General features: G+C 44.8%; 1 protein-coding gene across 3 annotated transcripts; it reads left to right on the top strand.

Annotated features, from left to right (window-relative positions):
* Positions 1 to 27,355, top strand: TFAP2B (transcription factor AP-2 beta (activating enhancer binding protein 2 beta)). 3 transcript variants are annotated; one of them, XM_006881916.1, is made up of 8 exons: positions 23 to 103; positions 4,406 to 4,864; positions 9,609 to 9,669; positions 17,456 to 17,675; positions 19,355 to 19,473; positions 21,926 to 22,067; positions 24,734 to 24,993; positions 27,333 to 27,355. In XM_006881916.1, exons 1-8 carry the CDS (start codon positions 23 to 25, stop codon positions 27,353 to 27,355), a joined length of 1,365 nt encoding a protein of 454 aa, XP_006881978.1. The 3 variants fall into 3 exon arrangements, with proteins under 3 accessions (XP_006881977.1, XP_006881978.1, XP_006881979.1); XM_006881915.1 differs by lacking the exon at positions 27,333 to 27,355 and having other exon boundaries at positions 1 to 103; positions 24,734 to 25,595; XM_006881917.1 differs by lacking the exons at positions 23 to 103; positions 27,333 to 27,355 and adding an exon at positions 3,264 to 3,290 and having other exon boundaries at positions 24,734 to 25,034.
* Positions 27,356 to 27,867: the final 512 nt, after the last annotated feature.

Genomic DNA, 27,867 nt, shown 5'->3' with positions numbered 1-27,867 from the left:
CAGACATCTGCTCCTCACATGAATGCACTCACCTCCTAGAGACCAGGCTGCCATCATGCTCTGGAAGCTCGTGGAGAATGTCAAGTACGAAGATATCTATGAGGTGAGCCGGCACCCTCAGATGCATCTTAGAGCTTTGCAGATAGACACTTTGAGTTTCTAGACACCCCGACGGATACATATTTTTAAGCTTTTTGCTCGCAGTTTTCCGGTCGGTTTTCTCAGCTTTCTCGAACTTTAAGAAGAGCTGGCTTAGGGATACTTTGCTATTCGGGGAGTGGGGGAAAAGGCTTAAAGGTTGAAATCTGGCAACTTTAACTGAGGAGATTTCTTTTTCTCTTATTTTTCATTCTCCTTCGCCCCCCCCCCCCTTCTTGTAAGCTGTAGATGGGAGTGTGCCCAGGCTGTTAGAGAAAATAAAGACTGTGGCTGAGGCAGTGGCGCTCTCGTTTTTTAAGTGTAGGAAAGAATTGGACTTTCAAGCCTCATTCGTTAATAGTCTCAGGCTTTTAATTTTTATTTTCAAGTAAACTTCAGAAATAAGTAACAAATGGATCCAAATAGCGGACGATGAGAAGAGAGGGACTGGGGATGGATGGATGGACGGACGGAGATAGATAGATAGATGATAGATAGATAGATAGATAGATAGATAATAAGTGGATGAATAGATAGATGGATAGATGACAGTAAATCAATGGATGGATGAATGGATGGATAGATAGATAGATGATAGATAGATAGATAGATAGATAGATAGATAGATAGATAGAGCGTGCGAGCTAAGGAGCCGTAGAAGACAATTTGTCTTCTGTTTTCTTGTGTTTTGGTTTTCTGAAGGATCCTGTGCCCAAATATAGAGCTCTGCCATCTTATGTTTTTGTATTTTTTAACGAAATTTTCTGCCCATGATCAGTGCGCTAGGCTCTCCAGGGCTGAAACTGGCACAACTCTTGCTCGGGGTGGAGAAGTTGCGCGCAGCCCGGCGGCCGCCCTCCGCCTCGGCGGACCCGGAGCCCCCGGCTGCGTTTCCCCTCTCCCGCGGGGCGCACGGCGGGGCGGCGGGCTGCGGGCCAGGCGGGAGAGGGGCGTACGACGGGGAGTGAGCCCGAGAGGGGAGGCCATCAGGGGCCGCCAAGAATGGCCCCGAAGCGGAATGGCCGGGAGACTGTTTTAGGTGTAAAAGGAAGCGGAGAAATGAAGGCTCCGACCCGGCGGAGAAGGACGGGAAATAGATAAAAGCATGGGAAGAAAAGGCGACGAGGCGTGAAGGAAGGGAGGAAATCCCTGCCCGGCGGGCGGAGAGCTTGGGAGGAAGCAGAGAAAAAGTTAAGAGGGCGGAGGAAGACAGGCAGCTCCCGGGACACCGGCTCCCGCAGCAGGAGCGCGGGGTTGCTCCGAGGCTCGCCAGACGCTCCTCGCAGCGCCTGGGACCAGATGATCGCCAAGTGGGTCCAAGCGCCACCTCAGATAGAGACCCGGCAAAGCCGGGAAGCGCCCAGCAAGGGCCTAAGGGCGGCCGGAGGCCTGGCCCTACCCGATAGAAGGGGATCCAGAGGGCCCCCGACACTGGCCAGCCTGGAATTGGCCCCTAAATTTGGATTCTGTGTGTGTGCGTGCATGCGCGCGTTAGAGAGCCGTCTTTTCGTGGAGTGATCCTAGGGATTTGCCTCTTTGTTGGCAGGGCATTGACTGTAACGACAAGCCGCGCCTCCGCGCCTGGTGGGGTTTGTTTCGGTTCTGCCTCCTTTTCTTTCTTAACAAGCAGGATAATGGTAAAAGTCGAAGGCGCTAGAATTACCCTAAAGAATGTGTGACCGCTTCAAGCGCGCACAGCACTGGCGGGACCGAGGCGGCTGCGTAAACAGCTGAGGCAGCTACAGAGAGGAATTTCCGCGAGCTGGAAAATGAATCCGGATTCAAACTTGGTCTTTGATTAAGAAAAGTAAACTGGCTAAATGGAAGAGGAGGGAGGGGAGGAGGGAGGGAGAGAAAAAGAGGAAGGGGTGGGGTAGGGAGGAAGAGAAAAGGGGGAGGGAAAAAGAGCGAGGGAGAAAAGAGAGAGACTGATAGATACATATATAGGGAGAGAGAGAATACTACAGGTATTCCCGTCTTGCCTAATTTTTCTGCTTAGAAAACAAGAGACCCAGTGGAAGGAGCCTATTTAAGGCCAGAGGAAGGTTGAACTTTAACAGAAATGGCAGTCAGGCCAGTTGAACGGGTTCCTGAAACATCCAAAAAGGTTTTCTGTTGCCTCTGGCTTTGCCTGAAAAGGATAAGTTTAGTGAACATGAAGATTGATTGCATACATTTTAAATCGAGGCAAAAAATATCGCAGACTGCGTGAGCCCTAAAGAGGGAGAGTCTCCACAGGGACGGGAAGCCCCCCTCTCGGCCCTGGCCTTCCATAAATAAGTGCAGTCTCCACAGTCAGGAGAAGTCTGCAGATGTCACCGTAAGCAGCCCGGGACCTACGGGCTTACTTTCTCTCCTGAAATAATAAGGCAACGCCTTCTTTTTCCCCCCGTTTTGTTTTCTTAATCTGCGCGCAAACTACCCCGGGAGATCGGTTCTTCCATCAGAGGAGCCCCACCGCAGGCTCAGGAAGGGTCTCTGGGTCCCTTACAAACCCCCAGCGGGTGCCCTTGCTCCCTGCCTGGTCCCAAAGAGCTCGCGCTGCTCGTCGCCCCGTCCGCAGCTCAGTTAATTGAAGTTCTCCTCTTTCCTGCTAAACTTTTTCCCCAGTCTGCCTTTGCCAGCCCCCTCGTCTGATTACATCTAGTAATTCTCCACTGAATGAACGCCATTTACAATAGTAGGGGAGCTCTGCGCTGGCTGCTGCTTCACGCTCCATTTGTCCTCCATTCTCCCTTTAAAGTACTCGTGTAATATTAATAGTCATGAATATCAATTATTATGAGGCGGTGTAGGCAAGCGGAGGGAGGAAGGGGCGCCTGAGCAGTCTGAGCCCAGCTTAGGGTGGAAGAGGACTGCATCTGGAGCCCCAAGAACGCAGAAGAAAAGAGGCCAAAAAGACAGCAAGGGACAGTCAATGAATCTCTCTGTCTGTGTGTGACAGGCATCGCCAATCTTGGGGGGTGGGGGGGGCTGTAATTTTTTTTTTTTTTTTTGATGGCTTGTCCTGGAAACACCTCAAGCTCGGCTCCTGTGTCCAGCCTGCTTCTCTGCTGGACTCCTTGATTTTTTTTTTTTTTAATCATTGTTTGATTTTTGAGCAGTAACCAGGCTTTTTTTTCCAGATGTTAGTCCACACCTATTCATCCATGGTGAGTTTGGATTCACGTTGTACCAGAATTGCATGCTCCCTCCTCTCACCGTCTCGCTGTCTCCCTGTCTCTGTGTGCGTGTCTCCCTCTTTCTGTCTTCCTTTGAGCGCCTTCGGCTTGGTAATTTAGCACCATAATTGGACGAGGCTGCAGCTGCTTCTCTGCATTGTGTTCTCCGTCTGAGGCTCCATGAATCAGCTGGGGAGGAGGGAGGCTGAGCAGAAAAACTTTTCTTTTTGGCCATGGTAGTTTGAAAATTTCAGTTTATTGCTTCTGCAAAGAGAACCTTGGGGACTTTACTGTGGCATTTCCAGAGAGAAAACATTTTAAACACCCAATGTCCCCTTCCCCTTCTCTTACACACTGACTGGCTCACTCCAGTTAGATACAAAAAATGCGGTTCCCCCACCCCACCCCTCACTGTCCAGATCTTTCATTTTCACACCCCAGAATGTAATAGTGTTGGATATAGAAAAGCTCCTGTGAACCACAGTCCAGCTTAATTTAACATGGGCTCAGGATATCACTTTGAATGAGATCTGTTTCAAACACTATGCAAGTTATTTTCTTCCTTTTGGGGAGGGAGGGGTTGCTGGGAACTTGGGTCGGTCTGGCTCCTCTGTGCCCCTGGAGTTGCCCGGCTTTGGAGGGAGTTGTTTGTCAGCTAGGCCAGTGGAGGTAGAGGTTAGGTTTAAGTAGGAGAACCTGGGCACTAGTTACTATAAAGTTTTCTTTAACTTTGGCCTCTGCAAGAGTTAGAAGTAATATTTAAAGCATCCAGAAGAGAAAATATATGTAAGACTCTTACATTTTTAATTAAGACATTTAGAAGCTCCCCCTATGCCCACTTATTTGCCCTCACCCCTCTGGCTAGCTTTGCTCTCCCACTAGAAGGCTCAGATGTTTGCTAAGTGGGTGATACCCCCATTTTCTTTCTTCCTCAAGTCTTGCCTTTAGAATTGGTGAAATCACGTGGCCCTTGAAGCCAATTTGGGGTCTAAATTTCAGACTCTAGTCACCCCTGTCTTGGAAAGAGTGTACGGAAGTCGGCCTGCTCCATTTGGCGCTTGTATTTCCCCCCCTTTTCCTTCTCTCTCTCTCTCTCTGCTTCCCAGGACCGTCACGATGGCGTCCCGAGCCACAGCTCGCGGCTCTCCCAGCTGGGTTCGGTGTCCCAGGGACCCTACTCGAGCGCCCCGCCGCTGTCCCACACCCCGTCGTCGGACTTCCAGCCGCCCTACTTCCCGCCCCCTTACCAGCCGCTCCCCTACCACCAGAGCCAGGACCCCTACTCCCACGTCAACGACCCCTACTCCCTGAACCCCTTGCACCAGCCCCAGCAGCACCCCTGGGGGCAACGGCAGCGGCAAGAAGTGGGCTCGGAAGCCGGCTCCCTGCTGCCCCAGCCCCGGGCCGCCCTGCCCCAGCTCTCAGGCCTCGATCCCCGGAGGGACTACCACTCGGTGCGCCGGCCGGACGTGCTGCTGCACTCGGCGCACCACGGCCTGGACGCGGGCATGGGGGACAGCCTCTCGCTGCACGGCCTGGGCCACCCCGGCATGGAGGATGTTCAGGTAACCACACACACACACACAACGGCTGCCCCGGGAGGGGGGCGGGCCGGGGGAGGGGCAGCTCTGCTCTCCTGGGGAGAGTTGGTGCCCATCTTTACAAGGGAACCAACTGGACGCGCCTCTGCCTGTATAACTGTGTTTTGTGGCTCTGTAACAGTGACCTCAGGAGATCCAGTTAGGGTAGCCAGAGCCGTCAGACATTCAATTAAGAACAGGGGGAAAGGGGGGGGAAAGTGCTGCGTGTGCTTTGCCCTGTTGGGGATCATGGGAATTGAGGGTAGAGGGTTTTGTCTTACCCGACTCCAGCGAATTTTCCGGCACGCCTGGTGCCTGACACCCCGCCCCCTCCCCTGTCCCCACTTTCACACAGTCGGTCGGCTCCTGTGACTGCCGAGTGAGGACCCGGCTACCTGGAGGCCCGCTGTCCCAGCACAGCGCATTGGGTCCTCCTTGAGCTCCCGGAATGTTCCTTGCTAAGTTTGAAAATATTTTCCTAAGCATGCTCCCTTATTTTAACAATAGCTATTGTTAAAAAGACAGACTAATTATGTTTGTCCCAGCTAGATCCTGATTTGAATGCCCCTGGCAGGCCGCAAAACCCTTTTCCAAGGTAGCTGAGTTCCAGAATCATCATCAGAGAAATGGAATACTTGTGAGAGAAGCAACCTAGAAAGACAGAATTGGGGTTGAAAAATCTATGAGGACGTGTGTTATTTTGGAGATTCTTTTTTAGTTTGGCCCATTAAGTGGCTGTGTAGAAATATTCACCAATTTTCCAATATTCTACTTCAACACTCTCCTCTGCTCATTGCTAACAAAGCATCACATATTTATTCTTTAAAACAAAAGGTTCAAAACATTGCCACCCCCCCACCCACACCACACACACATAGTATCCCATCTGCAGCCTACACAATGGAGCCTGATTTGGTTGAGAATAGTTGTTTAAACTAAACAAAGAAACATCAAAGAAATGATTCCTCAAAACTGTCTGGGTGATTGTGAGCAGGTCTCTTTTTCCTCTCTGATTTAAATTGTCTCCAGAAAGATAAATACAGTTGAAAGCTATTTGACACTTCAGTCTCATTGGCATAGTTGTATATATTATGCATCATTTTAGACACGCTTCAGAAGAAAAGGAAAATGCAATCAGAAAGGAAAAAAAGACGCACAAGTCCTTTACTTTGTTGGGAGAATATAATTCTTTCAAAAAGCAGTTAAAATGTAGTAACAGCATCAAATGCTGTGTGTGGTCTATGGTAAATAAAATGGTCGTTTATTCTTTTAAAAGAAATTCACAGCTATTTCTTACTTTTAATGAAGATGAAACATTTGATTTTTGGTTGGAGTCACCAATAGAGTGATTTTTTTTTTTTTTTTGTAATTTAAAGTGCTTGACTCCTCCTATCTAGAGAGAGTGTTTATTTTGTATCATAGTAGTAAAGTCTAAGAAGTTAAATGTTTAATAGTATTTTAAGGCTTTGATGTAAATGTGTGACTGAAATACTTGATCCAGCCTCTCTGATTAGGTCTTAAATTGTTGTGTCAAGAAGGTTGGTGAACGAATCGCCTTTACCGTGGGTGACCCTAGTCTCTGTCACTACCACCCTGCAGGCCAATTGGTTCAGGTGGGCCAAACCAGGAGTTTCCTTAAAAGAAGGGGGCAGATTTTTTTTTTTAAATCAGTTTTAGCTGTTTGTTGTTGTTTGCTATATAATTGTGATGATTTTTAAGAGTTTGGCCAATTAGAAAAGATGAAGGAACACAGGAGCTGGTCTGCAAATGTTTGGGAGTGTACCCTAGTCCAAAGGTAGGGAAGGGTTCCTGCGGTGCAAGAGAGCAGAGCTAGAGTTGTTGCTGTCGGAAAATAACCCTGGAAGGTGGAGGGATCTAGGGGAAAAGAGGAGCCCTTGGGCCTTGGCAGTGCTCCCCACCCCACTGGTTCCCTACTCCCCCTCCCACAGCTCCCCGCAGCCACTTCCCAGGCTGGTCACCTGGTGTGTGGGGAGGACATTCTGGAAAGACAGACGGAAACGGGGTATTCAATGACAGTGTCGGCCTTGAGCATAGTCTTATTGAGATTAGGATGTGCTTGATGTGACACGGGCAGGTGACAAAGAGAGAGGTGGATGTATACCTAGAACAAGGCCCCTAATTGAGAGGTTGTCCCTCATCTGCTTTGTTGGGGAGTATTCACGCTTGAGTCAGGGACCTGGAGGGCAGGTTCAACTGACAAGAGACTGCCCAGGGTATTTTTTTCAGAGTTCAGGGCATCTGCTGTAATTTGGCTGTGCTGCTGGTCCAGTCCTTAAAAGGGGCAGGAGAGGGCCTGAGCTCTTTGCAATTAAGGTCTGATTTTGTGGCCTTGGGGTGCCATTGTTCGTGATGCACCTGAGTCTGAGCCTGGGGACCAGGCGCCCTCGGGCAGTGCTGGGCCACCCTTGCCGAGGCACTCACCTGGCCACGACTATGGGAGTGCAGTTCCACCCAGATACATCCTCGGGGTCACCGTCAGACAATGAGAGAAAGAACGACAAGAGCTAATTAGCCAAATGCTTCTAATATTTTTTAAACGAAACGATAAAGCCCTGTCAATTTCTATTTCAATTTACTCACAGGGCCTATTAAACTAGAAAATCGCTGTTTGAGTTGGGAGTCTACTACATTTCACCCATTGCGTGTGTGTCTCTGTGTGTGTGTGTGTCTGTGTGTGTGAGTCTACTACATTTCACCCATTGCGTGTGTGTGTGTGTGTGTGTGTGTGTGTGTGCGCGCGCGCGCGCGCGCGCATGGGGGGATGAAAATTCAGAAAGTGCCCCAGACAGGCGAGGAAGCGGAGAGACACAGATGACAACTAGTTTGGGATTTGTTGAGCGCTTGTGTGCACCTTGGCTTTTCATTTTTTTGCTCTCTTTAATCGCCCATCACCTCCATCCACCAGCCAGGAGTATGGGGCATAGGAAGATGTTAAGCCATGCTCCCCACCCAGACCGACACACACAAACACACCCTAGTGTCTTAAAGCAACCCCCGGTATCACTTTTAACTAAAGAAATCTAGTAATTATGAGTCTGAGTTGTTTTTCTGCGCTTCCGCATGCAGTCCTAATTAAATCTTTACGATCCTCCCTGTGACGATTAAGCGCCAGCATGCTGCGTGAATATCCTGTACAAAAACCCAGCAGGCGGCCGTAATTAGATAGAAAATCAGACAAGAGCCTTCTCATTAACTACCACAACTACCCCACGTCGCTGATGAGGCGTATATACATATTTACGTACAGACGTGAGGGTGAGGCGTGGGGGCGCACTGGGCCCAGGCCCGCGGGAGAGCCGGCCCGCCAGCCCACACAGGCGAATGATGTCCTCCGTGGACAAATCGCCACAGCAGAACACAGGAAAGGGGGTGTGTGCGTGTGTCCTGGAGAGTTTCGAACAGGTTATGACGCAGTATTTACCCAACCACCCCAAACTTTTTACTCTTTCTTAAGATGTGCATGGCATGCTGCAACGTGGAAAACGGGTCTTGTGGAGAATGACACATTTGCTCACCTTTCTGCAAACTGAAGTGACTGTTAAGAATAAAAAGGAACACCTTAACATGCTCCCTCTGTGATTAGGTCATCCGTCTCTTTTGCAGTGTACCGCTTGTTTGGGATAGACAGTCTGTTTCTTGTGATGGGCACACACCCTGTCTGAGGATGCAGCATGAGGGGGTGGCAGGCTCTGTAGAAATGCCATCTTCCTTTCAAGCTCTTTGAAAACCGGTGACAAATTGGCCCAAAGAGAACAGAGAGACTTTTGCGTGTATTTCTATAGAGGGAAAGAGTCTCCCCCACCCCCTTTTTGGATACCCAGGAAGCCCAAGCAGAACTCTTGTTGACATGCAGCCTGTCAGTAAGTTTCAAGTGCCAATAGCTATTTCCCTCTCCAAAGTGCCGCCAATGTGTGAAGCTGAAATCTATAGTGCAGGGTTGAAACTTTATTTGGGTTAAAACTATACGCACATAAGATGATTGTCCCTTGCAATTGCCTGGGAGGATCCCTGTACTTGTGTATGTGTGTGTGGCAGGAGGTCTCACTGCCTCCCTAACAGGTGTGCCCCTTGCTGGGAAGCAGCCATGGTGGGATTGAGAGGAGGGGGAGCTGATTGTGTAGGGGGGATTGTCGTTGTGCGGTAAAACGCTCACATGCACACAGTAGCGTGTACCTTCTGCAGTGGTGTGCGGTCCTGGCGGCTTGCAGACGTGTTCCTATGTGTTGCTGTTTGCATTCCATTCAAAATTGCTCAGACTTTAATTAAAATCCCATAATGTAAACTATTATGTATTTATAAAATGGCTGTGGGGTTAAGATGCATTAGGTTAGAATAGAAAAGGGAATTGCTCTTACAAATATTCATCAGAATCTTTCCGCCGTTGCCAGATTTCCACAATTTATAAGAGTAAATCTTATAAAAGTTATATGTCTGTGGAATATCTGTGTTTTTAGAGACTAGCTAAACCAATATTGTATCCCAGATGCCTCCCTATTTCCTTTCCCCTTCTCTTTCTTTAGAAGGCTTTATAATTTGGGTGAATTTCATTTTTATGACGATTTGGAGGTAATAATGATAATAATAAAACCTCCCTTTGTGAATTAATATAAATGGAAATAACAAAAACTCCAGTTTCCAATGACATGATTTATGTGTGCTATTCTTTAATATCCAGTCAATTTGAATAGTGATGTTTTTATATTCACAGTCAGTTGAAGATGCCAATAACAGCGGCATGAATCTATTGGACCAGTCTGTCATTAAGAAAGGTATGGATTATCGTCTCCAAAAGTAAGCAAAGTTTTATTATGCATTAACATCTTTATAGTGAGTTTTCAATTTAGGGAAATTCATTATCTGATACAAATGTTTGTTCAGTCATAAGACAGTGTGGCCTGTGTGTGCTTGGAGGGAAAAAATGAGGATGGGCTAGAGAGAAATGCAGGCTTAGAAACCTAGGTGAAAGAGACAGAAGGACAGAGACTGTTGTCATTTTTCTCATACTACACTTTGTAGGCATTCTGGGTACATCTTACACTATTGTACCAGCATTATGTGTGTAACTTGGTGGGGAAGATGGGCTTCCAAAAGGTGCTATAATTGTTTCATTAATAACTGGAGTTTTCTGAGAAGGGGTATGAGATATCTTCTTCTCCCCTTGATTTTATGGGGTGTGTGTGTGTGTGTGTGTGTGTGTGTGTGTGTGTGTGATTTTGATGCCAGACCTCTGTGCTTTATGGGTTGTTTCTGATTATTTTTGTGTGTCAGTTGTGGTTTTAAATATGTGCATCCCAAGAAGCTGAACAGCCTATGCACATTTCTAAATCTTCCTACACATGCATTCATGATTTAGTATGACTGTAGAATCACCCCATACTGTTAAAGGGCATGTGATATTAACAAATGTTTGCAGTCTCTTGTACAGCTGTAAGCAAAATAATTAACTAATTAAACTAATTAAATGTAATTACAATAACTCATTTCGGGCGTATTGCAGCTGCTTAATTTTTTCCCCCCTTCTCTGACAGTCACTGAGAAAATGCTTGGTGATTAGGGTCTGCTGAAAAGCCCAAATGTCACTCACTGCCCCAAATTTAGGAGCTTCACTGTGTAAACAGTGCATTCTTTAATTATCACAGGACTGGTATTTGGAAATGTAATTTTAACTACTGGAACTCTTCCTTGATGATGCTGGAGATGCCCTGTCCTTATGGTTAATGTCAATAGCCCCCACCTTCAGTCATTTATGATTCATTTGAGCTAAGTGATATTCACAAAAACAATGAAAAGATGCTTTAGAAAGTGATCCAGAATCTAGTTGGGGTTGTAAGAGGGTGTAGAGTAAGGATTCCAAAAGGGAAATTTTACTTTTTTTTTACAACTGTAGAATCTACATCTTTGTGGTGAATGAGTTAGGGGAATCTTAACATGAAATTTTATCATTTGGCTTGGAAATGTGAGGTTTGCCACCAAACTACTAATTTTAAGTATTGCTCCAAACATCTTGACCTTGCTGCTTTAGATAGCATTGTTTTGAGTTTTAATATCAGCTTTCAGGTTTGCTGAGATACTCAGGTTCAGTATTTAGATTTGTGAGCTGTGTTCCCAGCTCGCTTTCCCCCTTTCCTCTTTCATTTTCTCTTTTCCATTTAATTACCAGGTAATTTGGGAAGGAGAGGGGCAGTTTCACCATCTTAATGTTGTTAATTCATTTTAGTTCTCCTCCCTTTTCACAGTACCCCTTATGGTCAAAGATCAGTATCCAAGCACCATCTTTTGGGCTGGTAATGGGAGAGAATGAACCAATGAGCCCCTGCCCTAAGCTTAATTTTTTTTTTAAATGTGCAGCTTATAAATCTAAGTGGTACACAACATGAATATGAAATATTAAATCACCTATATCAGTGAATACTTGAATATTTGCTTTATTATATGAAGATCCTAATATTTCATTTTTACCTTAGGAAGCTATGGGCAAAATGAAAATAAATGGTTGATTTTGTTTATCTAAAAGCACTGTGGACACTTGAAATAGATTATGGGTTCATTGGCCTCTTCACTACCCTCTGATCTCTCACCTTTGGCCCTTCCATCCAACCTTTATGAAGGCTATTTCCAAGAGATTGTGTAATTGGAGGAGGCAAAGAAGTTTTCTGAATGAAATATTCTACTTTTCAACAACTGTTAGGGCACTCTGTTTTTTAATTTCTTTTCAAACGAACTTTTAGGGGAGTTTAAGAATAATTCTAACTTGCTAATAAAAGACTAGCAACTGGTCCAGCTTTGAGTATCTCTGCCTCTATTTATGAAGCCAGAAGATTCATACATACAGGTTTCTGTCTGTCTGTCTCTACAGTTGTTGACAACTTTCCTCCTAAAAGTTAACCAGTCTAATTTTTCACCCACATTGGTATCACCCCATAGGCTCCCTCTCTTGTTATGTTTGCTATCTGGGCTTAGCTGACATTTCTGAAGTAATTTAGTTAAGAGGAAATGAGTTGTTCCCAGTAGAGAGAGCAAACGAGTGGAGTGAAGGTAGCCAGCGTGATAAATGGCTCTTTCATTTGAAGATCTCCAGAGCTCGTTTACGGCTAATTTTCTGTATTGGCCCCCTTTGAGCTATTAATGCAATCGGCAGGGACCGTGGCCCCTCTTCTCTTAGCTGCCCCATTAGAGCTCCCATTAAGCTGCCGAGTCTCAACTCTATGGCAGGAGTGGGGGGGAGTAATGAAAGGTGCTTTTTAAACTCTCCTAATCTAAACCGGCAGAGGGTGGTTAATACGATTTGAAGGGGGCTGGTCAATGAGCAATCAATAAAGTAATAATGAGAAGGATGCGGTACATTAACAGTCTAAAAATCCAACGAGACATTAAAAAATCATTCTTAACTCTCACTTCCATTAAGATTAGGAATCTTGTGGGGGTGATGGGGGCGTGCCCGCCTAATATAAATGATCAGTGCCACCATCATCCAGCCTAACTCCAAAAAAGGCTAACCTGCACTTTAAGGAGAAGTTGTTAGTGATTTCAGAAGCCAATATGCAATCTGTTTGACACCTTAGACAGCAGAAAATATGCTGGGATTTCTTGGAAAGGCCAGTGTGGCTGAAGTCCAAGGTTCAAATGTTATGACTGTGGGGCATTTTCATTGGTCTTAGGGATATCCTGTTTGGTTAGTTTCAGTTCAACCTCCGTTCTCTCTCACTTCGACCCGTTAGTTCTGGCCCCTTCCCCACATAAACACTTTGATTGGTGTGCATGTTCTTTCCGGAGAAATAAAGAAATTGCCAAGTTTCAATTACAATGAGTTCCATGGGATTCTTCCTTCTGACCTAGAAAGTATAAAGAAAATAAAATAAAGATGCTGAGGCACATCCCAGCCATCCAGGGAATGATCAGAGTTCACAAAATTTCAAAGCTGAAAAGGTAAGAACTGAGTCTCTCCAATTCCCAAATGTAGAAACTGAGGCAGAGAGAAGTTAGGGCAGGATCCCGCACATCAAGTAGATGACAAAATTCAGCTTCACTTCCAGACTCTTAGATAAACACCTAAATTTGTCTAAACCCCTAAAGGATGCCAACATTGGATGTTTGGATTGATTTTACATTTTACCTTTCATTGCCTGGCATGCTTGTGCATGTGGTGTAAAATATAGCTTTCAAGTAGATGACAAGTGATGGAAGTGTAAGAAAAGGGGTCCTCTGATTGTGGAAAGGTGTGATTTCAACTTTGAAAACCACTATGAAACCATGTTAAATCTCTCCATAACGTTGCAATATGTTGTTGTTGGTGTGTGCCATTGAATCCAACTGACTCATAGCTGAGCCTCCAGGGGGTTTCTAGAGGCAGTAAATTGAAAGGGAGGAGATTGCCCACCTTTCTTGCTTTGTCTGCATTATAGTAGACATACTTATTTTGAATACAGTTGTTTTTCAGATAAATTTAACCTCTGAATCTGTAAGATTCCTGTCTTCCCTTCTCTCCAAGGAATCAGAACCACAGTCAAATGCAATGATCTCAAAGCTACAATTTCACACTTAAAAGTTTAAAGAGTTTAAATTAAGAGCTAGCCTATTAACCATTTGAATCTATATAATCCACTCATGGTTAATATTTTCTTAATCATTTCCCCCCTCTCTCTTAAATAAAACTTGAGTCAAAGTAATGAAATATTGATCAGTTGTCAAACTTTTTCCCCCCTCCTTCTCCCCAGCATGACGCAGCGCAAAGGGGAGGGGAGTAAGTTTTGTGGGTGTTTTGCTTGCAGAAGTTGGCCATGTTATCCAACTGAGAACTAAAGAGGGAGGAAAAAAACACACACCCCGTTTTAATGTATGCACAGAAAATTGTAAACATGTAAAGAACTGAAAGCTTCACGCTGAGTTTCGCTATGCTCCATTTCCTTACCATTTCCTGCTGTCGCTTTAAACCTATCTCAGTCATCTCTGGGTTCTGTGAGCAGGAACAGTGTGCTCATAATTACTAACAAATCAACCGGGCCCTGTTGCTCTCTCCGTTTATTGATAAGCTAGAGGAAAGCAGAAGGGGAAAGACAAAAGAAAATAAAATTTGGGGTTAATCAGCTGAGCCAAGCAGGTGTGAGGGTGGAGGAGAAAGTAGATAATAATGGAGTCCTGAACTCAAAGGAAATTTAATAATGCGCAATGACCTTAAAGGAAACTTGGGACTAGATATGTAGGGTCTAGTATAGTGGATCAAACTAGGGCCAAAATAGGAGAGAGGTTTAGTATCTGGGATGAGAGGGTAGAGAGTGGGACCAGGACTGTGATACTTAAACTAGAAAATAGAAATAGATTCAGAAGTGCCTTGACTCAAATAATCTGTGTCTTTGGAAAGCAAAAATAAAAGCTGTCCCCAGACAGCAGTGTGCTGACAGAAACTGACTGGATGGGTAGTATTTAGGTGGTAATGTATATGTTGAGCTTTGCTGCCCACCAAAAGTTCAACAGTTCAAACCCACTAAATGCTCCACAGGATATAGATGAGGCCATCTGTTTCCATAAAGGTTTACAGCCTTGAAAACTGACTGTCTACTTCATCCCATAGAGTCACTGTGAGTCAGAATGGGTTTTATTTTGGTTTTGTACATATAGTTAGATGCAGTGAAATGCATTCCCCAAAGGAAACAGCCCTTGACAGGTATATCAAGCAGTTAACAATTGGGAAATTGAAGGGCAGGTTATACAGTCTTTCATAAGGCCTGGCATCGGGGACTGCAAGAAGGAAGTAAAATACCAATCCTTAGAAGATTTAGATACCCCATGTAGAAAGCAGAATATGAATTATGATTTTCAGTTTTTGTAGTTTTTTGCTGTTGTTAAAAATTTCTTCCTAAATAGTTTTCTAAAGACAGAGAAAAATTTCACTGAGTATCAAGAATGAGATTTTTATACAATTTATCTTTTCTAGTTCATGCAACACTAAAACTACAAAAGGTTTTCTACATCTTGAGAGAAAGTTTCTCCAAGGTTCCCAAATGCCAGTTACCAGGACCTTAAGTTATATTTGATGTCTTAAACAGAAATCTAAAATATGGAAATCAAGATTGCTGTGCAGAATATGACTGATAAAATAGATGTGGACCTTGAGTTCCCACTCGATCACTGTCTTATGAAGTGGCTTTACTTCCAGTGCTTTTGGTTCCCAAATCTGCTTAACACACTGAAACTTCTTTTTTCACTCGCAGATGTAGAGCAGCTTTGCTGATAATAATATAGGAATTTGATGAAGGGAATTAGAACATAGACACACACACACACATCTCACCCACACCCAGCACTGCAGTGAGAGTGCAGATGTTTTCTGTTCCCTAACATCATTCATATGTCTGAGACAAGGGCTTGTGTTCCATGGAAAGATTCAAAGACCTGAACATATCTACCAAGAAAGAGCACAAGGGAGTGCTTCAGTCTTCCTTTTTTCCATTGGATTATGTGGCCCCCAGATCTTCAAACTGACTGCAAATTGAAACACTCAAATTGATTGCACATTGAAACATGCACCAGGCATTTTAAAGAAAACTTCCTACCTTTACCCTTTTAATAAAGCCTCTAACTCTGGTAGGAGAAAGATGGGTTCTTTATACCTTTGGTGGGGGGAATAAGTGCTTATCCTCTTCCCTAGGAAAGCCTTTATCAGACAGAGTTTGTAAAAGGTCAGTTGCAATTTATAGAAATAAAAAAAAAAAGGCTTGGACCTATTTGTCTTTTAAGAGTCTCTTTAAATCATCTTGGAGGTTTGAATGCAGCCATCTATACTAAAGAGAATAATCCTAGTACAAATATACTCAGCATCAGTAAATTCCATACAAAATACAATTAGCAACTTGTCTGGCATATACAGATAGGATTCTTAGAGTCCTGGTGATGCTGTTGTTAAAAGCATTCAGCTTGCTAACTGAAAAAGGTCTGCTTCTTGTGAAGATTACATAGCTTTGGAAGTCCTATGGGCAAGTCTACTCTTCCCTACAGGATGTTGTGAATGAAATAGCTTAATGACTGTGCACTTGTTATTCTGAAAAAAGGTTTATATACCATCATCATTGTCACCTCCCAGATTAAAAAGGGCCTATCTTTTTTCTACTGGGGTTAGAGTAGGACAGAGACGTTTTTAAAAGGGCAGGGGTAGCAAGTTTGTTTTTGTTAAAATGCCTAGTGTATGTTGAATGTTTCTATTTGCAATCTTTTTGAAGATTTGGGAGCCACATAATCCAATGGAAGAAAACAGGTGTAGGGCAAGGCAGGACGGGAAGCTGCCTGCCCAGTGGCTTCAGAAACTAAATTTATAAAGAAAATGGGCTTGAGTAGTACAGAAATCCAAAAAGGAAGATGGCTAGAGAACTGGGAGGTTGAACATTCACAGTTACTCATTTTCAGTCTTCTGGTTCCATTGAACCCCGCCTCTTTCTAACGTGCAGATGACACTGAAACACAATTAAACAGAAATACAGGCTGGAGAGGCTGAATGTGCCTGGGTAGCAGTGGCAACCAGCTGTCAGCTCTTATTAACTTCTGCATAAAACATACCTTGAGTGCGGTTTGTTATCAATTACTTGCCGAAATGAAACAACTGGGGCAAGGCAAGAGCGCCGCTCACACGAATTAAAGTGATTGGTTGATTGATCAGGGCACCTGTTGTAAATCATAACTGCTCCAAACAATCACCAGCCGGTACCTTAGGTTAATTTGTAAACACAATTCACGTCATGGCAGAACTGCTGGCACTGGAGACGAGTATTTGGGTTCATTTCTAAATGAATCTGTTGTTACCATGCAGAAAAGAATAGGCAGTTCTTTGGGGTTCAATTTTCTCAGATCAGTAGTATTACTTAACTTGATCCTAGTAATTTCGGGGGCCCACCTTTCTAGTTTTCTCCGGTAAGAAAAGGACAATAGGTTTGAGCCAAGAGGAGAGGAGCTCGGGTAGGTTAGTGTGCAAAGAGTGATGCTACCAGCCTATAAAACACGCACTAGCTGTTTCAGGAGAGAAAGTTGGGCAATGTGTGCAATTCCCAGCATCTGAAAACCCCCTTGGCCGCTGAACTATGGAGAAAATTGTCATCAAAGCCGTTGTTATGATCAGTTTCTACCATTGCAATGAATGATCACCCTCAGGGTAACAGATGAGGAAACGAAGACTCAGAGGAGCTGAGTGAGGTGCCCAAGGTCACACAGCCACCACCCGATGGGTTAGAATCGGTCTGGTTCAGAGCGCAGTGCAAGGTCTCCAGTGGGGACTTTTCTAGATGTGTGTAGGGACTGCGGCTGTGGGAAGCCACACTCATCTGCCTGCACCCATGGAGTAAGTTTCCAGGACAGTGATGGCTTTTCCATGTGTTTGTCCCCAGCGCTCTGAACGCACCGCAGCCCCATGGGAAACACACACTTCCTCCCCCAGCTTTCCACTTGGCGGGGCTCCCGAGGCCTCGCCCAGCGTACGCACTGACACATTCTGTCAGCCAGTCACCAGGATCGAAACTCGGTCACCTTTATGGTATATATATATATATTTTTTTTTTTCTTCCCCCCCCCTAGTTCCGGTTCCTCCCAAATCTGTGACTTCTCTGATGATGAATAAAGATGGCTTCCTGGGAGGGATGTCCGTCAACACAGGCGAGGTGTTTTGCTCAGTCCCGGGCCGCTTGTCTCTGCTTAGTTCAACTTCAAAATACAAAGTAACTGTGGGGGAAGTTCAGAGACGGCTCTCGCCTCCCGAATGCCTCAATGCTTCTCTCCTCGGTGGCGTCCTCAGAAGGTAATACCAGTTCCCTAACCCCCTAAAAATAAATTTCAGTTTTTCCAGCGCGGAACCCAGAACCGAGGGCAACGCGGTTGCCTAGCAACCAGGCGGCGAGCGCGAGGCCCCCCGCGCAGCGCGTGCTGGGAACTGCGGCCTGCCACGTGCTCGGTGCCGCGGGAACGCCGCCACCCTCAGACCTACGCCCCGCAGGCTCGCGCCGCGCGCACGCGCAGCTTCGTGCGCTTGCAGTTTTGTTGTTTTGTGTGGGGAGGGGTGTGGGGACTTCACGCGGGATCTGTTACCCATGCCCAGTGCTCGCCACCCTGTTCGCTCTTTTCCCAACTCCCCTCACCTGGAGGTTGTTCTCTCGCCTACAGCCCATGCCATTTTTGTTGTTGTTGAATATCAAATTTTCACCCAAAGAATGCAGTCCAGACTTTGCAACACACAATTGTTATACATAGGATTTTTATTAAATAGTTCCTGTGCAATGCACCTTGTTTGTCTATTTTAAATACAATTTTATTTCTTTTTTTTCTGTTTTAAATACAATTGATGACCAAAACATAAGTGTTGTATATTAGTTTGAAGAACTATTCCAGACTTTTGACCTTTTAATAACACAATCGGTACCACTGATAATACCCAAAATACCATTTTGTAAGTATCAATCTAGTAATTATTTGGGATCATTCAGATGCTTCCCAGTCTTGGAGGAAGATAATCTGTTGACTTCACAGGGAAATAGAGGAGAATTTACCACTTAACATCTCTCTAAAATCTCTTCCACAATCAAGCCCTTTTAACAGTGTCTCTGGTATGAAGGTAATTTGACATGAGAGACTTTCCAAGATAACTCATCCCAGTTTAGGGGCCCAAAGTCACCTTTCAAGGAGTGATTATACGACTAGTATGACAATAAAAGGACACAGCGGCTATTTTTGTGTTATTTTGCCCAGATTTTGAATCTTTTTGCTCTCCTCTGCTTTGACTCAGCTTTCAAACCAGTTCTGTTGACCCAGGGATCAAGAATTTTCTTTCACTCCTTGGGATTTGACTGTATGTACCTAAGATCTTCTCTGAGGTTAAATGAGATAATCAATATATCGTGCTAATCATGGTTCCTGATGCATCAGTAAACTCCTGAAGTGTTAATTGTACTGTTATTATGTTTATTATCATCATGAGTTTCATGTTTGAGTCTCCCTTAACCAAACACCATTATAATAGCGACTCTTGGCCTCTTTTACAAAACCCCCACCTGTTTCAGCAAGTGCTTTGTCCTCTTATAAGCACCAGCTCTTTTTTCTTTTCAGTTCGGCTGTGCTCCTCCAGTTAGTGCTAGTCACACTGACTCCTTAGGGCCAAAAGTGTCTATGTGTGTTTATCTGCATGTGTAACTTTTACCTTCCCTGGACCCACAACCTATATGCTAATTATCCCCATCTGGTATCATTTCCCCCCCCCCCAGGAGATTTAAAAAGGAAAACGGCTTTTATTTTAATGCTCTGTATTGCAGAAATTAAGCAAACCTCAGCAAACTATCAGCAAATAACCAAAAGGAAGAGGGGGGAAAATGTGCTAACCTCAAGTTAAAACCTCTTCAGGCTCCACTGGGCTTTAGATTGCTAAGTCTAAACTTTGTTTCAGGAACACTCTGAGGTTAATCAGAATGTTAATTCTTGCAATTTCAGAGCCAAATCGAAAAATGGGGGGAGATCTTTGCGAGAAAGGCTAGAAAAAATCGGTTTGAATTTACCGGCGGGCAGGCGCAAAGCGGCAAATGTCACGTTACTCACCTCCCTGGTGGAAGGTAAGCAAGAAGCCCAGCTATTTCATATGGGGCTGAGCTTAAACTATGTCAGGCTGAAGGCTGACACTTTGCATGTTTCATGATTAACAGGAAATCATTGTGATTGTAACAGCCCTTTTGAGTTGATGTCAAACGCTGCTTGAGAGAAGTTCAAAGGTCCTTATACTTAGAGGGAGTGGGCAGTTGTAGGGGGCAAAGGGACACCTGCAAGGGTCCCTATGCTCTGAAGAGTGCTCAGGTTAGTCCAGGGGTCACCTCTACTGTTGCAGCCCCTTGCAAGGAGAGCTCTATAAACAATTCTTTCTGTACCCCTCCCCTTCCTGAATGTCACCTCGGAATGGCCAGTGCTGGAAAATACACTGTCCATTTCTAAAACTACTATTCTAGAATGGTTATTTTAAAACTTATGTCATTCTTGGAGCCCAAGCAGCTGATTACCTCATTCTTATTGTTATGATGATATAGATTAATAAAGTCAATGATGCCTGGGAGAAAACTGAGGTAAACTGAAAGTAGAGGTAGGGAAGCATGGAGGGAAGCCAGGTATGAGCTTTATTGTAGATTCATCGGTTGTGAATGAAAGAGCCATAACTGTAAGCACATTCTAATTTGGTCATCAGTTCTCAGCTGGGGATGATATTTATTGAGTGTAATAAATAAGATTGACTACACAATTTAGAACAAGAGGGTCTGCAGGTGAATTTGTGGCATTGAGAAGGGGTAGAAATTACAGCTGTAAGGTCCTAAAGAAGGAAGTTGTAGAATTTTCTCTCTGGTCTAGCATGCAGGATGGTTATCCTCCCCCCCCCCTTTCTGTTTTTATTAATGTGATAGTATGGCTGCAGCAGGGAGCTGAGTTTTGGAGGAGGGTATCTTGAATATTTAAACAGCAACCATAAAGTCATCACAGTCACAGGCTTTGCACTTTGCCATCTTTAAGGCAAAGTTACCTACCCTCCAGAGGCAGCAGACCTGAAATTCCAGACCACACTTATTAGTGGCTGACTCTCTGCCTGAGGGCTTCACTTTTTGCCCTTCAGGGAATTGCTATTATCCCAGTCCCCATTTTGAAAAGAAGTCAAGGTAATCATAGCTTGAGACAATTTAGGTTGAAAAGTAAAGAAACTGTAAAGCCCACTGAAATTCCAGTTTTGGGTTGGGAGTTTTCAGTTTGATGAATCATTGTCAGCACCATGCCTAAAGTCTTTTGTTGTTTTTATGATAATGATTAAAAGTAAGTCATGCTTCTTAAAAGTAATGTTGCTGTGGGATAATTGAAGATATCTATTTTTCATATTCGAGATGTTTCCCCAAACCCTGAGGGCTGCTTTAAAGGTTATAGTTTTTTATTTGAAAGGAGCTTGCGTCTACATAAGCGAAGGAATCCCTCAAGTGCCCAGGTTTTCTATAGCTGTGTGTCATCTTTCTGTTGCAGAAAGTCCTTAAGTGGGAGGATGATGACAGGAATGGGAACCTCTGAAAAAGAGAAATCTGAAACCTGACTAGCAGGAAAACTGACAAGGAGAATAATCATTTCAGTAGGGGTAGATATGCTCTATATATTAGTGGATGTACATACCTATGGATTTGTTTGTACATATCAGTTAATTACTGTGATATTTGTCTTAACATAAGTATGGGAGAATGAGGATACTATTTACATTTATTTCAAGCCATTATAAGAGATGCTTTCAAGAGGTGGCTCTGGCCTGAACATCCAGCTAAAGTCTAGGTTGTAAGAGGGATCCCTGAATTTATCAGCTGATTCTCTTAAGACAGAGTTTGGGGTGACCAAAACCCTAAACGTATTAAAGGGATGCCAACCAAGACATGCCTAGAAAGATGGCCAGATGAGGCCCTGTTAAGTACTTGGGAAGTGTGCCCCATCAACCTGAATTACAGCCTGACGACTGTATTTTTATTTGAATGTATATCCCACCTTTGCTTTTGCCCCTTCATCCCCCACACCAACAGTGGTCTTCCATGTAAATATAGGTGTACCTCATTTTATTGTGTTTCCAGGATATTGTGGTTTTGGGGTTTTGTTGGATTCTGTTTTGTTTTTACAAAGGTTTGTGGCAGCTCAGCATCAAACAAACCTATTGGCATCATTTTTCCACCAACATGTACTCACTTCATGTCTCATTTTGGCCATTTTTCACAATATTTCAAACTTTTTCATAATATTCTTTTATCCTTTATATCATGTAAAATAACATCTATGCACTGGGAAACAAACAAAAAAAGTTACTCACTTTATTGTGACAGTTACTTTCTTGTGATCCTGGCTTTATTTTGACATTAGCTTACTTGCAATATTCTGCCCTCCTTTTGGAGGTGGTCTGGGAGCACACCCTCACCACCTCTGAGGTATGCCTGTACTGAGACCTGGCTGGCAGGGTTGTCTGTCCCGAGGTATTTATTCTCACTTCTTTCACTGCTGTCTTCTCAGGGGAAGCTGTTCACTTAGCTCGGGATTTTGGGTACATTTGCGAAACAGAGTTTCCTGCCAAAGCTGTTTCTGAATATTTAAACCGACAGCACACGGACCCCAGCGACCTGCACTCTCGAAAGAATATGCTGCTGGCAACCAAGTGAGTGGCCCAGACCCTTCGCCCTTCTACCTGCCTCCCATTCATCAGGCCCACTCATGCTGGGTGGAGAGGACAGCAGAGACTGAGAAAGAATCCAGAGAAGAACAGGGCCTCGAGCTGGGGGAGATCTGAGTGCCAATTCCCCTCATTAACCCTAAGAATGTCAGCCAGGCCTTTCAGGGTGGGTTCCTGTTCTGCTCCTTCCTAAGATATTTCTGCTTGGGTTTCACTTCATTTGTGCTATTATTTCTCCACGCGCAGGGTATCTACATGTCATCCACATGTGCCCATCTCTACCCACAGCTCTAACTATTCCGTTTGCAACGTTGCTGTTTGTCATCTTCTCCAGACTTATAAAATTTACTACAACTCCAGAGGGGAAAATAGTAAATCTCTGGCTAAATTTAGGTCTAGAGCTCATTTGAACTTTTACAGTGGATTTTCTATTTATTTGATTTACTCCTGTCTTTGGCTTGGGTGTCATATTGTTGGTGTTTTATGGCCGGCTCAGGCCTGCAGTGGGCGGTGCTGCGTGCACCCTCTCGTTTCTCTTGCGGGGTGCTGCCCAAACAGCAGCGCTCATTTATTTAGTGCTCCAGGACGCGGTTTGTTCCATTGACAGCGTAATTTAAAGAAATATATGGAAGGCTGAAAAATCATTTGCTCAAATTTGTTCAGATGTTTTTGAGACGTGATTGGAATTTGATTACCCCTTTCCGCAGGGTCAAAAAATATTAATGTCCCAGAACTTTAATTGCTTACAGACCCTGGGTTGGGCTTTGAAGATTTAAAAGGTTTGACTCTAAGCATTTTGTTCCTCTAGTCCAGAATTTCCTTTCTTGGCACTTTGGTAATGAGTAAAAACTTAAGGAAAGACTTTAACCATCTCTCCCAACAATCAAAACCCAACACCTACCCTCTTTGTAAGTTTCCTTCAAAGGAACTGATGTACCAACTAGTAATAAAATTGAGTTTTGTCAGTAGACTACCCCTCTACTCTCACACAGGAGACTGGAAACCTGTTGGTGTTGTATAAGAGGAAGAGGAATTTGGAAATAACAACAAAGTGTACATATCAGATAACAGGATTCCACAAATTACTATGTCATTTCCCTAAGGGATGCTTTTAACTGTACCCTGCCTGCTTGAAGCCTTGTGGCTTCTCTATGGCCAGCACTTCTTAACTGGGATGTCCGTCAGCATCATCTAGGGAGCTTTTACAAGTATCTTATCTATGTGTGGGCTTAGCTCTGAATTAGGGTTCTAGGGGTGGAGCCAGGTCTCTATTTCAACATCTTATCTTACCTGCCCTGTAATCTCACAATTGACCCTGAAGTTCCCCCTGCCAAAGAACTGTCTCACTTAAAAGCCAGACTTTTACCCATGCTTCCTCTTGGCAGTGGATGTATGCTCATTCCAAATGAGAAACCATAGGGTGGGGAGAGGGGGCACCTGTCAGTATTCTTTGTCCAGCAGCCCTAAAACCAGCAACTGCTGGTGGGGGGCTGGGCAAAGAGGAAGGAAGTGTTCCCCATCTGGTTTAGAGCCCTCCAATTGCACACCCTAGGTTCTCCACATTTGCCTTGAGGCACATGTCCTGTTTACTTATTGGCCAGGCCAGGTGTTGCCACGTGTCTGCCAGGCCATCTCATCTAGCTGGCCCCCCTTCCTCTGGGGCTGGCCTGCTGCATGTAAGTTCACCCCCTAGGCCTGGATGAAGGTATATAGGAGAAGCTAGTCAGTATGTGAAAGGCTTCCTTCTTTGGGATGCTCTTGTCTACCAGCAGAGCCAAGATGTTTGACCTTCAGGGCTAAACCCTTTGGTGGTCCCCCTGCTATATTAAAAATTTCTCAAATAAGCCCAATCCATAGCGGGATGTCTCAGGCTAGGCAATTCCTCTAAATTCTAGGTGCCTTGAGGAAATAAAAACCTTCAGCAAATAAAAATCTATCCTCCCCAGTGTCTTAACCATCTATGGTTAGGTTTTATTTAAACAATCGTGGGAATCCTTTTGTATTGACAAGAACCCTGTTGTACAAAGATTTTCCAGTAGCCTACATTTAAAAGGAGAAAAAAAGCCTCTTTCCCCCAATACTGCAGGTAAACAGATTTTTGCCTTGAATAGACTCAGAATTCTATCCTGGAATAAACAGTTGCTTGCCCTGGGCCATGCAAGCCTCCCAACAATCTGCTCTTGTGCCAGGGACAGGCTTGTGGCCGAAGGGCTTAAATCTTTCAGGGCTTTTTGCCTCTCATTACCAAGAAGCTAGAGAGGCTAGAGGAGAGGGGAGGAAAGGGACCTTAAAAAAGAAATGCCAGGTACAGTCTCTAAATTACTAAATATTCAGAATCAAATGCCAACACCTGCTATGTTTTCCAAAGGAGGGGGTTTAATAGAACAGAGGAGAAAAGAATGGCGGAGGAAAGGAAAGATTTGAGGTGGTATCTCCCCGACCCCGCCTTCCTTCAAGTCCCAGCTGCTCAGAGAAGGGAGCGCACTGGGAAAGGAAACAGAGCGGAATCGCCCACATTAGCCTCGCTCTTCAGTGACCAGGCGCCTCTGGGCCTTGTGTGAGCGTCTCCTTTCTAATGCCATTGACAACGACACTGAGGGTGATTTTCTGTTCTTCCCTTATTCCCTCCACCTCCCCAACCCCCCTTGCAGGCAACTTTGTAAAGAATTTACGGATCTGCTGGCACAGGACCGGACACCGATCGGGAACAGCCGGCCCAGCCCTATTCTGGAGCCGGGGATCCAGAGCTGCCTCACGCACTTCAGCCTCATCACGCACGGCTTTGGGGCCCCAGCCATTTGCGCGGCGCTCACTGCTCTGCAGAACTATCTCACCGAGGCGCTCAAAGGCATGGACAAGATGTTCTTGAACAACACCACTACTAACAGGCACACGTCTGGGGAAGGCCCAGGTAGTAAAACTGGCGACAAGGAGGAGAAACACAGGAAATGAAAAGAGTTTAAAAAAAAAAAAAAAAGAAAAGAGTGTTTTAAATACAAAAGGAAAACAGAAAAAATAATTTTAGCTTTAAAATATTGGATTGGCTTTGGAAGAATTACATTAGGTAGAATGCACACAATCACAATCAAAATTTTTAAAAAGCAAGCTAAATAACATTAAAAAAAAAAAAAAAGCCTGAGGCGTACAACGGAGCAGCAATGTTGGGTCCCAGTGTCAATTTCAAGATACACTTGGAGACAACCGCCTGGATTTTCCACTTCGGTTCTTTCGAGCTTAGTAATACTGATAATAAAAGAAAACTATGATTTCCCCCCCCCTTTTTGGAAAATAAACGTAAGACTAAACACGAGAAAAACTAACTTATTGGAAGAAAATCGGAGAAACATTGTTGGTGTCAGTGCTTTGAGAGCTGGTTGACTGAGATGCACGAACTTTTTAATTTTTAATATTTTTTTAGGAAACTCTCGCAGTCCCTGCCCTCCACCCTACAAGTCTTTTCGCAGCCACTCTTTTCTATGTTTCCCTCCCTTCCTGAGGTCATTCCGGAAATCTCTGAGTGTGGTTAGGTCCTTTTGTGCTGTGTTTCAGTCCCCAGACTACCCTGGCCCTCGCCCTGCCGGTCACCCTCCCCTCCCATCCCCTCCTCCTTACTCACTGGAGCCCCCTCCCCCGGCATTTGAATAAGTAGGGATCCTGAGGGCAGCGGGCGGGCAGCTGAAGGATATTCGGGCTGTGTGACTTCAGCTCTTGGTGCCGACCTGAGGCTCCCACGGCTGAGGAAAATCCGGACAAATAAGCTGATTCAGACTCATCTCCAGTTCCATTCAGAAATGTTACTAGTTCCCAGTCTTGCCAGCTATCTGCAAACTGAGAATCTTGCATTTGTTACAATAATTTGTGTCCTCTACCAATTTTAAGAATTCTAGTAAAACAATCTATATGAATATACGTTGATTAGTATGTAATTCCTTCGGAGGGGTATGTACCATTTCATTCTCTTCTGTTTTCCAAAGCTTTGCCCGCATGGTTTATGAGCTTCTTCAAAGAAGACTTGGGCTTCCTACACAATCTATAAGGTACAGAGAAAAAAAAATCTGATCCCTTTTTAATCAAAGCCTCTGTGTCAGAATTCTGCAGGTGCACTTCTTTAAAGAAGCTCAAAGGGAATAATTGAGAAAGTGGCCAATATGAGATGGAAGGAGCTTTGAATCTAGTTGCTAACAGATAACCTCAACATTGGGAGTGGGAGGGGGGAGGGTGGGCTGCAAAGTGAATTTGGAGCGAGAAGAGGGGGGGTTCTTGGATCTCAAGATTCTAACAGTATTGTCCCGCCTTTAAGATAAATTTGATTTTCATAGGCTCGCTCTTTGGTGAAGGCTGTTTTAACAGAGAAAGAAACGGCTTTGGGAGTGGGCATGGGAGAAGGATAGTGCACCCTCCCGTGTGTGTCTGCAATAATTGCTTTCTTACAAGATGCTTTATGAATGAGCCATTTCCTCCTTCCCAGACGTGCACTTGTTTTGGCATATAATGGTAAAATAATGCAAAGTGAAAGGAGATGTATTTCAGCTTTGAATTTTACCGTCTGGATACACTAGGGCTATTCCCAGTGGATAAAGTTTCATGCATTTAATATCTTTCACTTCTGGCTGCCAAGCTCCTTTTTCAGGCTCTATCTGAGCATTATTATGAAATAATTGCCTCCTCCCACCCCCACCCCCAAAATGCAGTGGTAAACCATCCTGGAAGAGAAGTGGGGTGAGATGGTCTTGAAGTTGAGCTAGTTAACAGAAATCTCATTAAACAAAGTAAAGATCTTTTTGTAACATTCCTTCAAGAGAAAGATTCTGGTGGTGGTCGTCTTCAGCTTTTACTACTAGGACCCATTTAGCTTCCAGCAGCTCTGTGGCCTCAGATGGCCTTTACCTTGGAGTGGATGTGGAAAGAGATTAAGAAACAGACTTAGGACATTGCATTGACCTTTGGAGTGAGGAGCTGAAGTTTAGGGACTCAAGTTTCAAGTCGTCCAGTGGATCCCATTAGGATATATCCTACCCTTTCCTTGTACTCAATTCCTTTGGGGCCTCTGGGTCTGAAGGGTCCAGGCTCTAGACGTTCATAGAGTACAAAGATTGGGAACTGAATGTTACTGAAAGTTAAGACACCCTATCTCTTCCTAGCTTAGATGCCCTTGCCCTTAACGAGGGCCTGGCCGCTTGCATTAGATGTATTCTGATTGCACAGGCCAGGAGAAACCACACTGAAAACCATCATCTCCTTTCCTTGCAGGGCAACGCGCCCCACGCGTGTGAAGTGCGGGAGGCGTGATGGACGCTCCTTGCTCTTACTGTGCAGGTCCTGTGAGCATGTGGGCCATTCGGGCCCAGTCGTGTTGAGGACATAGAATCAGCCACTGGAGGGGCCGCTGGCCGCGCGGGCCCGCCCTTCCTGCTCTCGGCTCACCCTAAGGGCTAAGGCGACCTAGAAAGGCCCATTCTCCAGTAGGTAATGGGGCGGAGCCCCGCAGGCAGCAGGCGAGGAGGGGACCCAGAAGCTGCCCAGGCCTGTGGCTATCAGCGGGTACCCATTGGAAGCTCCACCTGCCACTGCCAGGACGGCAACTCTCCACCCTCAGCTCCTTAAAGGCGGGTGATAGGATGGCCAATTGTCTCCTTGGTTCAGCATCACCCTGCGCTCCCATTCGTGCATTCCTCCTCAGCTCTAGCTAGATGGAGCCTCAAAGCGCTAGCACCCCTGTACCCCCCACTTCTTTCATTTTCATGTAGGAATCTCTCTCTCTCTCTCTCTCTCGCTCTCTCGCTCT

This window comes from Elephantulus edwardii, unplaced genomic scaffold (assembly GCF_000299155.1).
Source record: "Elephantulus edwardii isolate Elephantulus edwardi_28Jun2011 unplaced genomic scaffold, EleEdw1.0 scaffold00017, whole genome shotgun sequence".
Lineage (NCBI taxonomy): Eukaryota > Metazoa > Chordata > Mammalia > Macroscelidea > Macroscelididae > Elephantulus > Elephantulus edwardii.
Note: the sequence above shows the minus strand (reverse complement) of the source record. Positions and strands in the feature narration are given on the sequence as shown.